We start from the raw sequence: 13,202 nt of genomic DNA, 5'->3' as shown, positions 1-13,202 counted from the left end.
ATTCATGAGGTACTACAGCTTTGCAAAGAATGGCATCTGTCATCAGTAGCTTCCCCTCCCCTTGTGGCATCCCCACACCCTTCAGGTACAGCCAACAACAACAAGGACCACTTTACATGATGGATGCTTTTGTAGCTTCTTCACCACAGATAAAACTGGGCAGCACCTATTTCCTGAAATAGGAAATAACGACTCCCTACAGTTTTATCAGTGTTTAAGAACTGTCTTATTTCTCTTAATTTTGAGAAAGGACCAATAAGTCAATGCCCTCAAATGCTCATAATGGTATTCCCTTCATTAAAATACACTTGGGAGCCATCTTCTCTCTGATGAGGAGATGTGAATCTAACTTGCAACAATAGCTTCCACAAAAACATGGCTTACAGTGGGAAGGCTGACAAGCTCTGGACTTAAAACCTTTGTTTTTCGACTCATGTGCACTTAGACTGTCACTGCACACTCTTGTGTTAAAAAGTTAAAAGACAGTAGAGTTCATTCCTCACCATATAAAAGTATTCTCACAAATTGTTAAAAAAAAAAAAAAAGGCACCAACTTCTATGGCAAGAATAGTTCACAAACAAATGGATAAAATATAAAAAGTTCATTTTTACTAGTGATCAAAAAAAGTAATCAGAAATGACCTATCCCATTTTCTCACCTACCAAACTAAAAACAGATCAAAATTAATAATAATATTCAATTCTGAAAACATGTTTTGAAAAGGAATAATCAGACTTTCCATACCAGATATCAAAACTTACAACAAAGCTATGGTAAATATACAATATGGAATGATCAAGAAGAAACCTAGTAAGTAACCAAAGCAAAGGTACATTTTAGAAACAGATCTTGTATATTAAAAATTTAGCACGCGATAAAGATATTTTAAATCAAAGGGGAAAGGTCGAGTAGCTCAGTAAATGATTTGGGGGCCACTGACAATCCGTTTGGGAAATATATCCTTATGCTATCCCAACACAAAAGCAAGCTCCATAAAGGGAGGCTTCTGGTTAAAGACAGTGGCTTAACTATGTGCTTTATCATCTACCTCCAAAACCTCACCAAAAGGTTGGTAAAGTAATTCTAACACCTAAAACAACAGTTGGAGGAGGCTGATCAGGAGAAAAGTTCAGACATATAGATACATCTCAGAATGGAAATGAAAGTGGAGCTGAAAGCATGAACTAAGAAAATTCTGAGGGAAAATGATTCCCCTTCGAGAACATAGCATCCAGCCTAATTATCGCCCATGTGTGAGGGTACAAGCAAGAGATCTCAAAAAACTAATCGCTCATATATGCTTTTTTTAAAAAAAGCTCCTAGGGACTGTGTGCCACCAAAATGGGGTTGTTAAAAGGAAACAATGCCATAGGAACTAGAAAATAAGCAGGGATACACCACTGGAGAGGAGTCAGGAGAGGACAGCTGCTTGGAGGCCAGCGTGGAAGAGACAGATGGTTCCGGGAGGCATGTGGCCAAGAGAAGTGAAACTAAGAGCGTACCTGATGTACTTGAACATAATGAAAACATATTTCTAGTTTCTCCCAAGAGTTTAGAGAGAAATAAATGATAAGTATCATAAAAATATAGCACAGGAGAATAATGAAACAATTATTTTAACAATTTCTTGGAATTATCTAGGGAAAACAAATTATACAAAAAAGGAAATCCAACTAAATAAGAAAAATATGTAACGATCCAATAGCAAAATGAACAAAGTCAAATTTAATTTAAAAAATTAATTTTAAGAAAAAAAAGACAAATTTAATTTAAAAAAATTCTTAAAAGTTTTTAAGAAAAAAAAAACAGCCACTAAATGTATTTTTAAAAGTCCAAATTTACCTGTGATTAGAAATAAACACATCAGATGGTTAAAAATATTTACGATAGGTAATGTTAGCCAAGCATATACAAAAAACACGTACTTTTATTCACTATTATGAGTGTAAAACAGTAAATTTTTGGAGGACAGATGGGCAGTATTTTAGGTGCACAAACTTCAGCAGCAATTCTGCTTTTCTGTGTCTTTCCTAGAGTAATCATCTCATATGTACAAGAATGCTCACTGCAGCATGGTTTATGATAGTTTCCACATGACACATGCCCTTCCTAAAAGGTATGAGAGTAGACTGTGATGCTATTAAAATCAGTTGGATCTCTATGTAATAACAAGGAAAGATCCGTAAGGTGGGTTAGGTAGAAAAAGCACAAAGTAAGCCTTATACAGGCTAACTGTATAAGCCTGTATATGTCAATTGTATACATATTTATGTGTTCATGCATAGTAAAGTTCCGGAAAAATGCAAACTACGTAGTTAGTAACCATTCATTTATATACGTGTAACTATACACACACATGCACATCCACATATATAACATCTTTGCTTTTATAAAATCATAGTCATGCATTTTTATAATTTTCAAAATATGTAAGAAATTAAAGTGTTACTAGAATGAAACCAGACCACTTTCTTACACCATCCATAAAAGTAGACTCAAAATGGATTAAAGACCTAAATGTGAGACCTGAAACCATAAAAATCCTAGAATGGAACAGACAGTAATTTCTCTGACACTGGTCATAGCATTATTTCTCTAATACGTCTCCTGAGGCAAGGGAAACAAAAGCAAAAATAAACTATTGGGACAACATTAAAGTAAAAATCTTTCACATCAAAAAAAAAAAAAAAAAAAAAAAAACCAAGAAAAAACAAAAACCAAAACCAAAACCCAAAACTGTAACAAAACAAAAAGGCAACTTACTGGGAGAAGATATTTGCAAATGACATATCCAATAAGGGGTTAGTATCCAAAATAAATAAAGAGCACAACTCAACACCAAAAAAAAAAAAAAAAAAAAAAAAAAAAAAAAAAAAAAGAAACCACAACAACCAAACATGGGTATAGGACCTGACTAGACATTTTTTCCAAAAAAGACATTGAGATGGCCAAAAGACAAATGAAAAGATGCTCAACACCACTCATCATCAGGGAAATGCAAATCAAAACCACAATGAGATATCACCCTCACACCTGTCAGAATGGCTAAAATAAAAAAGTCAGGAGGGGTGCCTGGGTGACTCCATCAGTTAAATGTCCGACTCTTGGTTTCTGCTCAGGTCATGATCTCAGGGTTCATGAGTTCAAGCCCCAGGTCGGGCTCTGCACTGCCAGTGTGGAGTCTGCTTGAGATTCTCTCTCTCTGTCCCGCTCTCTCTCTCTCAAAAAAAATGAATGAACTTAAAAAAAAATAAGTTAAATTACATTAAATTGAAAAAATGTCAGGAAATAGCAAGAGTTGGAGAGGATGTGGAACCCTCGTGCACTGCTGGTGGGAAATTAAATGGGTGCAGCCACTGTGGAAAACGGTATGGTGGTTCCTCAAAAAATTAAAAATAGAAATACCATATAGTTCAGTAATCTCACTACTGGATATTTATCCAAAGAAAACAAAACAGTAATTTGAAAAGATATATACACCCCTATGTTTACTGCAGCATTATTTATAACAGCCAAGATATGGAAACAACCTAAGTGTCCCTTGGTAGATGAACAGATAAGGAAGATGTAGCATGTGTGCGTGTATGTATGTATGTATATAACATTCCACATATACACACAATGAAATACTATGCCACCACAAAAAAAGGATGAACCTAGAAGGTATTGTACTGAGATAAATCAGACAGAGAAAGGCAAATACCATATGATTTCACTCATACGTAGAAGTAAAAAACCAAAACAAAGGAGTAAACAAACAAAAAGCAGAATCAGACCTACAAATACAGAGAACAAAACTTATGGCTGCCAAAGGGGAGGGAGGTAAGGGGATAGGCAAAATGAGTGAAGGGGAGTGGGAGATACAGACTTTCAGTTATGGAATGAATAAGCCACAGGAATAAAAGGTACAGTAGAGGTAACATAGTCAATGGCATTTTAACAGCACCCTACGGCGAAAGATGGTAGCTACACTTGTGGTGAACACAGCATAACACACAGAGAAGTTGAATCACTACGTTGCACACCTGAAACTAATGTAACATTGTGTGTGAACTATATTCAAAACACAACAAAACAAAACAAAGGAACAAAAAAGAAGAAAGGTTGTATGCCTGGAATACATTAGGAAGCAAGGCAAATGTAGCATGACTTTGTAAGAACAAAGGGGCAAGAAAACTTTTGGTGTGATGTATATGTTCACTATCTTGATTGTGATGATAGTTCTATTGGTGTACATACATGTCAAAACTTAGCAAATTTTACACTTCTAATATGTGTAATATATTATATGTCATTTATACCTCTATAAAGCTCTTAAATAAAAAGAAAACTCTAAAAAAAAATTAAGGTGTTTATCTTCATTGTATCCTGTATCATAGGCAGACATATACTATGTGATCACTTAAGCAGCCATTATGTAGCTTAAATTTATTCTCAATCAACCCCATTCCTTAATAATTTTAAGAAAATCATGTGACTCTAACATACCATAACCTCTCCCCGCTTCCAACATGAAACAATGGCAAGCAAAATACAACTAGACAATTAATTAATTAAATTATTAAATTCATATTCTCATCATATAATTATGTCACTGTATTAAAAAATCCAAAAAAGACTACATATATGAATACATAAACACATAAGTATATACATACACACATATAAAAGCATACTCTTTGTAACTTCCTTTTCTCATTTTACATTTTGAATACCTTTCTGTGTCCAATCATAAAAATTTGGAAAGCTAGTATCTAAATTAACATCAGAATTAACTCTAAAAATATAGCACAGAAAGGAGCAAGTAAAAACAGAAATCAGTGTTACTGGTTGCTGAATGAAAAACATTCAGCAAAGAGCACGCACATACCTCAGACCTTTCCGGAAAAGCAGGCAGGTTCTCCTGGGACGTCTCCACCACCTGATGCAACTTCTTATGAAGTTCATCCATTTTCTGTTTTAACAGTTGTTCTTCAAAAGCATTTGCTTCTTTTCTTTTCATATAATGTCTATCTTCATTTACTTTAGGAAAGAAAAAATGGTTTCCATGCAAGTTTAAATTCAGGTCATCACAGGAATACACAGAAATGAGTGAAAGGTTATTTTTAAGATGGCAATTTTTTTTTACTAGTCTTTTCCATGTATATTAGGTTATTAGCACTGAAAGGTGTATTACCTTTTAATTATAATTTTTACCTGCCTTTGGGATGGTTATTTTTCATTTCAGAGCTTGTAAGGTACAAATTTACAATGTTGACCAATAAAAAATATTTGATAATAGCACAATGATAATAATCACTTTTTATAAAAGTCATGATTCTACATATCATTTGAAAGTGGAACAGATAAAAGATGTAAATCTCCAGTGCTTTCTGAGGAGGAGGAGTCTGGTACCCTGAAAGTTCAGTGCCTCACATGTACTGCAGTAAGTCTCACTTGCAAAGGCAATTAACGTAGCCATATCACATTCAAATCAGATCCTTTGGCTAAGACTTTACGTCCTAGTGTGTGAAAGAAAAATGCATCTGTGCATGGCACAAAATGGGTCCTCCATGAAAAATGCATCTGTGCATGGCACAAAATGGGTCCTCCATGAGTGTTAACTGCCTGTTCTCTCAGTTGGTGAACAAATGAGAAATGATAAACAAAAAAGGCCAACGCAGAGCAGCTCTCGTCCACGTGACTTAGATGGTATAAAAGCCCTGAGTGGCACAAAGTTCCACTTTCCTCTCTAAAGTTCATGTTGTTACAGCAAAGACAAGCACAAACTTTGGTGTTAACACTCATGGTTTTCTCTGTGAGGAACAAAACTTGACCTAGTACGCAGCCATAAATAATGTGGCACTTTGATCAGAGGGCTCCTTCTGAATGTCTTCTTTGTTGTTCTTGCAGATTTTAGAAAATCTCTTCTCAATTCCAGTTCCTAACCTAATCCTTTCACAGTACAAATAACTGACCTACAGGTTTAAAGTTGCTGTATACAGAAGTTCAAATCCATTCAGATAATATTTAAAAGCTTAAAATATCACTAAAACGAAGGCAACGCTGGTATATCTACTTAACCCACATTAGTGCTATATCAACTCTGAGCTTTGCTGTTAAGACATCAATGTAGTTCCCTGGACAAATGTGGCCGCTACACTTTTCAGGAAAGGTCTGAGGTATGTGCGTGCTCTTTGCTGAATGTTTTTCATTCAGTAATTGCATTTAATAAAGATTTCTAGGCTTCAGATACATGAGCTAGAGACTTTTTTGCAGATTCTTTCGGCATAGTCAATTACCTGTTTAAAAAGGTAATTACTCAAGGTTATTATTTTAAGTGACTAGAGTATCTCAGATCACAACACTGCAAGTACCCCATTGCTCATGCTTTCTCCGTTGATTGTATTTCTGGGCTCTCAGCTCTTCAAAGGAAAATTCGGATTCTCCACGAATAAGCTTCTCCTTGCAATACATAACAACCTGCTGAACATCAGCTTTGGCTGCTAGAGACGGTTGTGCAGAATATCCTGACTTGGAAATCATGATCACCCTTTGCTCCCTACAATGGGGAAAAATGTATTATTTACAACAGTGTACTAAAACAGCTCTTGAATGACACTAATTAATAGATTATTGCACTGATTATACTTGCATTTTCGACTCTTTATCGCAAGCTGAAGAAATCACCCCAGAAACTTCTGAGCCCTAAAAAGACAGAAAGGGAACATCAGCATTCACTTATCTGAAAAGAAACTGCCATCCAAATTATTTCACAAAACAATAAGAAAGTGTTAGAGGGGTTCTGTAACTAGATTTATATATGTTCTTTAAAATTATAATTAATTCAATCATAATCAATTATTATTAATCTTACAACTTTTGTAACTAAGAGTCCAATAGGAAAATGATTTTGAAAAATTCCTACTTGGTAATAGAGAAGGGCACTTATTTCCCTCCAATCAACAGACAAGGAGCTGGACCACAGTGCCTATGTGTTCTGGGATTAATATTCCAAAATCCTATATTAATAGAAATAAAAATCATAAAAATTTCCTTCTGGTACTATTCTATCCTCAGGAGTTCCCAATGCTAGGACTGATTCACCAAACAAATATTTATTGAACATCTTATACATGTCCTGAACTGAGCTAGGTCCTGGAAATGTGACCATAAATAAGACCTATCTCTGCTGTCTAAAAATTTACATAGTCGGGCGCCTGGGTGGCTCAGTCGGCTAAGCGTCTGACTTCAGCTCAGGTCATGATCTCACAGTTTATGGGTTTGAGCCCCACATTGGGCTCTGTGCTGACAGCTCAGAGCTTGGAGCCCACTTCGGATTCTGTCTCTCCTCTCTCTCTGCCCCTCCCCTGCTCGCTCACTCGTTCTCTCTCAAAAATAAATGAGCATTAAAAAAATTTTTTTTAAAGTCACATAGTTGGGGCAATAGGAAGCAATGAGGCTGGCAAATGTGTAGAATGTAAAATGAGATAGTTTGAGTATCTATCAAAGTGAGAAATGCATATTCTGCGTCTAAGAATGTGTTATATGAATAAAACTTGTAACATGCACTAAGGACAGAGGCCTTTCTGCTAGAGTCAGCTTAAAGGAGGTCCTTAGCAAACTGAAAGAGAAACCGTAGTACAAAGAGGAAAGATACTGGAAAACAGGCTAGGGGAAGCAGAGACTTGAGCAGAAGAGATCTCAATAGGGCAAAAATCTCAACAAAGAACAACAAGCACAAGTGAAAGACCACCTTTCCCAACTGTGATGGCAGGGAGGGATGCAGTTACATTTACTGGTTGGTGGCAGAAAACTGACAGATGTCATCTAATGGCTTTTGTCTCATTAAAATAGTATTTTTGCCAGCTCCCAAAGGAAAGGTTAGAGACAACCAGGTCCTAAGTTTGAGGAAAGTGAAAAGAAGTTTAACATCATTATAATGTGGCATTAGACAGTGAAATGGGACACGTAGGAAATACATAAAACATAGTGTCAACCAGGAAACTGGAAACAATTTCTGGGGAGTAGTAAAGCCCTGGTTAAGGTTATAGGTACTATTGTTCCAAGTTCCTGAGTTTTTTTTTTTTTTTTAAGTTTATTTTTATCTATTTTGAGACAGAGAGAGAGGGAACATATGTGAGCAAGGGAAGGACAGAGAGAGGGAGAGAGAATCCCAAGCAGGCTCTGTGCTGTCAGCTCCCCCTGACATGGGGGTTTGATCCCATTAACCATGAAGTCATGGCCTGAGCTGAAGCCAAGACACTTGGACACTTAAATGACTGAGCCACCCAGGTGACCCAACCTCCTGAGTTTTTTAAGCAGGGATCAGAAATTTCCAGGTGGGTATTATCTAATGTAGGGGCTCATGGGCCCATGTGAGGGAGACCAGTAGAACCAAGGAGGAGAGAAGCTGCTGGGGAGGAAGTAAAGACAGAAGGTGAAAAAGTGGGGGGGCCCTAGGTCAGATAAACAGATAAGTTATTTAAATCTGGTATCTGAGGTGAGCAGTGGTAGATGATGACAGGCCACAGGTGCAGGTGGCTGACAGAGAGGTTAGAGTCACAGGAACAAGGTCAAACAAATGAGATGTCAAAGTGGATGTAAAAGGGAGCTGGATGACCATTCAATGCCATTCCCAGTTTCCACACAACCCACAAATGTCATTATTACCTGATTCTTAGAAATGCAGGCTGAGTTGTTTCCTGGATTTGATTTTGATGTCACCATTTGATTTAAAATCTGAGCATTATGGAGAGGTTCCAAGGTTCTAGCTATTGGGGGGGGGGGGGGGGGGGGGGGGGGGGGGGGGGAAGAGGGGGGCGGCGGGGGGGGGGGAGGATGAAATAAAGAGAAACAAGGATAAAAACACATTAAGTAAAATTATTACAAATATATTCCCCTGGTCTTTCAATTAGTAGCATAAGAAATAAATCAATTCATTGATCACTGTCTTAGAAAATGTAACTAAAACACTTTTAAGAAGATAAGAGAAATATTCTAGAGATAATTTAAACAACAGGATGGGACAGTTGATGCTTATTTCTGAAACATAATCTTTATTTCTAAGAAAATATATGACTACCATTTCTTTAAAAGTTGCATTAAACACATTTGATTCAATTCAGAACAGATGGACTCTAGAGTAAGCCTTGTCCTCTATTTTTGGCCAATTTTGATTATTTTTTTAAATCCTAAAAATAGAATGAATTCAAGTTTTCTTTTGGGTTTGCTCTTTTAAATTGCTAAGACAGAGCTCTACTCTCCAGGGATATTTGCTAGGTATTATTACCAGAGTGCCTTCCCTATTACCTAAGGCAATACAATCAATAAATACTGGATGAATTATTTTCTTAGGGAAAAAAAGCCAGCACAAGTCAGACTAAATTATTAACAATTTAGACATTTTTAGAAAGCGTTGTTTTACCTTGAGTTGGCAAGTGGGTTTCAGCAAGGCGTGCCTGAAATAACCTAAGTGGCAGGAGTAAAGGCATCAACACAGATTATAAGCTTACAGTGAAAACTAAATCAATCTATTTAGATCAATCTAGATCAATCAAGACAGCTTATCATAAGCTAGTAAAGACTGAGGTTGAGAGAGAATGTAAAGTTGAATTTTAGAATTGCTTCAAAATTAAAAAAAAAAATTCTGGGATTTCCTTCATACCCAATTACTGTATTAGAAAAATTCCCCCTTCTGTTTAGTTTATGTTCGTATTTCTCAAACTTATATAATAAACGTACCCTCTTTCTCTGTGTATCGTCTGCAAATGTTACAACATGGGGTGTCTGAACTCCTTATCTTAGGCATTCTACACATCTGGACCATAATGAATGTAATGTTAAGAAGAAAGAAGTCTAAAACTTAGACCACCACTCCAAATGGCAGATATATTATTGTTCATGCTGTGAGAAGTTTTAAAATATATCATTTCATGGCAACTTTGCACACCAAATCACCTGTTGAGTAAAATGCAACTTCTAAACCTGACATTTTTGGGTGATATCAACAAGAATCTAGAGTATAAAGAGAATAAGAGATGTACAACCAAATGCCAAATCTTGTGACTCTTAATTCAAACAAACCAGTGGTTAACAAAGCAAGCAAGCAAGCAAGCAAGCAAACAAACAAAAAAACAACTCACAATGTTTTACATTATGAGGAATAACTGAAAATTACAGATATTAAGGAATTACAGTTAAAATTTGTTAGGTGTGAAATGGCCTAAGCTTCTGCACAAAAAATCACTTTCTAGAGATGTTTATGTATTTGGAATAAAATATTTTTTTTTTATTTTTTTTTTAAATGTTTATTTATTTTTGAGACAGAGAGAGACAGAGCATGAATGGGGGAGGGTCAGAGAGAGAGGGAGACACAGAATCGGATGCAGGCTCCAGGCTCTGAGCCATCAGCCCAGAGCCTGACGCGGGGCTCGAACTCACGGACCGCAAGATCGTGACCTGAGCCGAAGTCGGATGCTTAACCGACTGAGCCACCCAGGCGCCCCTGGAATAAAATATTTTGCTGTCTTAGATTTGCTTTAAATTCTTCAGCATAGAAAAAACATGATCAAACGTTAATAATTACTAAAAGTACATGACAGACAAAGGGGAGGTTCATTATATTTTTTTTAAATGCATGCTTGAAAATTCTCCTTATAAAGTTTAAAAAGAACATGAGTGCTATAGCAAAGTTGAAAACAATGAGTGTATTAAGTCTGGCAAGGGGTACAATGAGATAAGTGATCTCAGATGCTTCTGGAGAGGGGCCAGCTGGTATAACCTTTTGAGCAGGGACTGTGCTTATATGTACCACAAACCTTAAAAACTCTTCATTCACCCTTTAACTATATAATTTCAATTCTGAGACTCTATCAGAAGGAAAGAGATGAAAATAGGCAATCTATTGGGAGCTAACTCTATGGTAAAGGAAAAAGACCTTGACACGAAGCTGCAGATATATGTAAAGCATGCCTGTAAATCCTATAACGAGCAGAGAACAACATGTCAACTAAAACGCCAGGTTTCTTCTGCTTCTTTAGTTTTCTGTATTGTCAGCATTTCTAAATGAAGTATATTTAATCATAGAAAAAAAAAGTTGTGAAAAATAGTTATTCATTAAGATACTCATTATGTTGTTCTTGACAAAAATCAAAATGTTGAAAACACCTTAAATGTTCATTTGGAGAACAGTTAAATTATGACATAACTCTGGGACAGATTTCAGAACTGCTTTATAAGTTGTGCTATAAAAGTCCATAATTTCTTAAGAGCAGTATCAAGGCCAGTATACGTAACAGACATAACAATACGATTTACTGTTAAAATATACAAATACAAGGACACGCACACAGGGGTAGGAAAAGGTACTGGGAGGCAACGCACCAAAGTGTTGCCAGTAATATTTCTGGGCAATTTCCTTTCCTTTATACTATTGTGTATTATCCACATTTTCACAATGAGAAAGATTTCCCTGTACAAACAAAGCAATAAAAATTTTTAAGAGCAAACATTACACTTCAAAGCAGGGGACACTCTGTGGTTTTATTTTCAAACTACCTGTAGTGTTGTTGCAGCTGCTCTCTTGGTTCGGCCTGGCGTTGAAGTCCTCTCCGAAAAATGGCACTGGCATGCTGCAGCTCTCCCTGGCCTTCCAGATGCCCAGCCCAGGCTACGTACAGAGGGGATGACGTGGTTCCGATCCCATGGTTGTACAGAAACTCAAAAAACTGATGAAGATCACTGTTGTACTCAGCCTACAGAAACCCAAAGCAAACAGATACAAGAACGAAGGAACTGCCGGTCTAGGTAGGGCCCGGAGCCCGGCTCCCTTCGATGTTCACTCATTTTACTCATTTTTAAGAGAGAGAGAGAGCGACAAAGTGTGAGTAGGGGAGGGGCAGAGAGCGAGGGAGACACAGAATCCGAAGCAGGCTCCAGGCTGTCAGTACAGAGCCCGACACGGGGCTCGAACTCCAGAACTGTGAGATCATGACCTGAGCTGAAGTTGGACGCTTAACCCACTGAGCCACCCAGTCACCCCCAGTGTTTGCTCTTCGTGGAGGGTTCAGGATATGCTGTAGGGGCAGGCTTGTGTGGCTCTCTGATAGCAAACCTAAAAATTAAGCTCCTTCTTTTCCTTACCCACACAATTTCCCAGGATACTGGGTTCCATGGCTCATGATGTATTACAGTTGTCTTAATCTGAGCTTGCCCAAGTGCCACAGGGCGCCTCTAATCCTAGTACCTTGTAATTTAGTGAACAAATCCATCTTAACTCTATCCGTTTATGATTACTAGAACTTGTGCCCCCAAAGTCTTTATTTCAGGACTGTAAAGACACAAACTTTTAAAGCCTAAACTGAGGCAGCCTGTTCCTGGGGCAGTACTAAATTTAGTTACTGAGAGTTAATATTTTCTTAATTATTCACAATGAATTTAATTTATTCCCAGGAACCCTGTGAATACCTAGCAGTGTCTGCTTATCCTTCTATCCCTAAACACACCTCTCATCCAACACACCTTTTAATTTAGTGGTTTCTATCTACCAACTTGATAGACAGAGGAAGGTTTTAAAATTAAATGACTGACTCCACAATACAAAAGCCAAAAGGTTCTAAAATACAAGTCTCTGGCCATACAACTTTTAAAAATTTATGATTGGAAACACAGGAATTAAAATAAGACAGTCTAAAATGATCTTAAAATCTGGGGGAAAAAGCAAAAACACAGTATGATCACAGATTTGATTATACATCTGAAAGTATACTTACAAATTTTAAACAATAACTGATGAATCTTGGGTCATTGTGGTATTTCTTCTTATCTAAAAATTCTTTCATTAAATGTTCTAATAAAGTTGTCAAGTATTCCTTATTCTCAGGAAAATTCTCTTCTACCCACCGTATGTAACTAGAAAAATATGGATAATATTAATTTTTAGGTCAGCATATAGTTCGTTTATTTGAGAGAAGGAGAGAACATGAGCTGGGAAGAGGGACTTTTTTTTTTTTTTTTAGAGAGTGCATGTGTGTGTGCAGGGCAGAAGGGAAAGAAAGAGGGGGAGAGGGGGAGAGAGGGAGAGGAAGAGAGGGAGAGGGAGAGGGAGAGAGAGAGAGGGAGAGGGAGAGAGAGAGAGGGAGAGAGAGAGAGGGAGAGGGAGAGGGGGGGAGAGAGGGGGAGAGAGGGGGAGAGAGGGGGAGAGAGGGGGAGAGAGGGGGAG

The 13,202-nt window shown here is 37.2% G+C and overlaps 1 protein-coding gene across 1 annotated transcript in view; it reads right to left on the bottom strand.

Annotated features, from left to right (window-relative positions):
* BUB1 (BUB1 mitotic checkpoint serine/threonine kinase) overlaps positions 1-13,202 on the bottom strand; it is a 46,438-nt gene that overhangs the window by 29,262 nt on the left and 3,974 nt on the right. The window contains exons 3-9 of the mRNA XM_049652164.1: positions 12,754-12,892; positions 11,540-11,736; positions 9,408-9,451; positions 8,654-8,754; positions 6,632-6,688; positions 6,358-6,538; positions 4,872-5,023 (exon numbers count right to left, since the gene is read on the bottom strand). Coding sequence (XP_049508121.1) covers positions 4,872-5,023; positions 6,358-6,538; positions 6,632-6,688; positions 8,654-8,754; positions 9,408-9,451; positions 11,540-11,736; positions 12,754-12,892 — 871 coding nt within the window. The remainder of the gene's footprint in view (positions 1-4,871; positions 5,024-6,357; positions 6,539-6,631; positions 6,689-8,653; positions 8,755-9,407; positions 9,452-11,539; positions 11,737-12,753; positions 12,893-13,202) is intronic.

The sequence above is a fragment of the Panthera uncia genome (genome assembly GCF_023721935.1).
Source record: "Panthera uncia isolate 11264 chromosome A3 unlocalized genomic scaffold, Puncia_PCG_1.0 HiC_scaffold_12, whole genome shotgun sequence".
Taxonomy (NCBI): Eukaryota; Metazoa; Chordata; class Mammalia; order Carnivora; family Felidae; genus Panthera; species Panthera uncia.
This window is presented reverse-complemented; position numbering and strand designations above follow the sequence as displayed.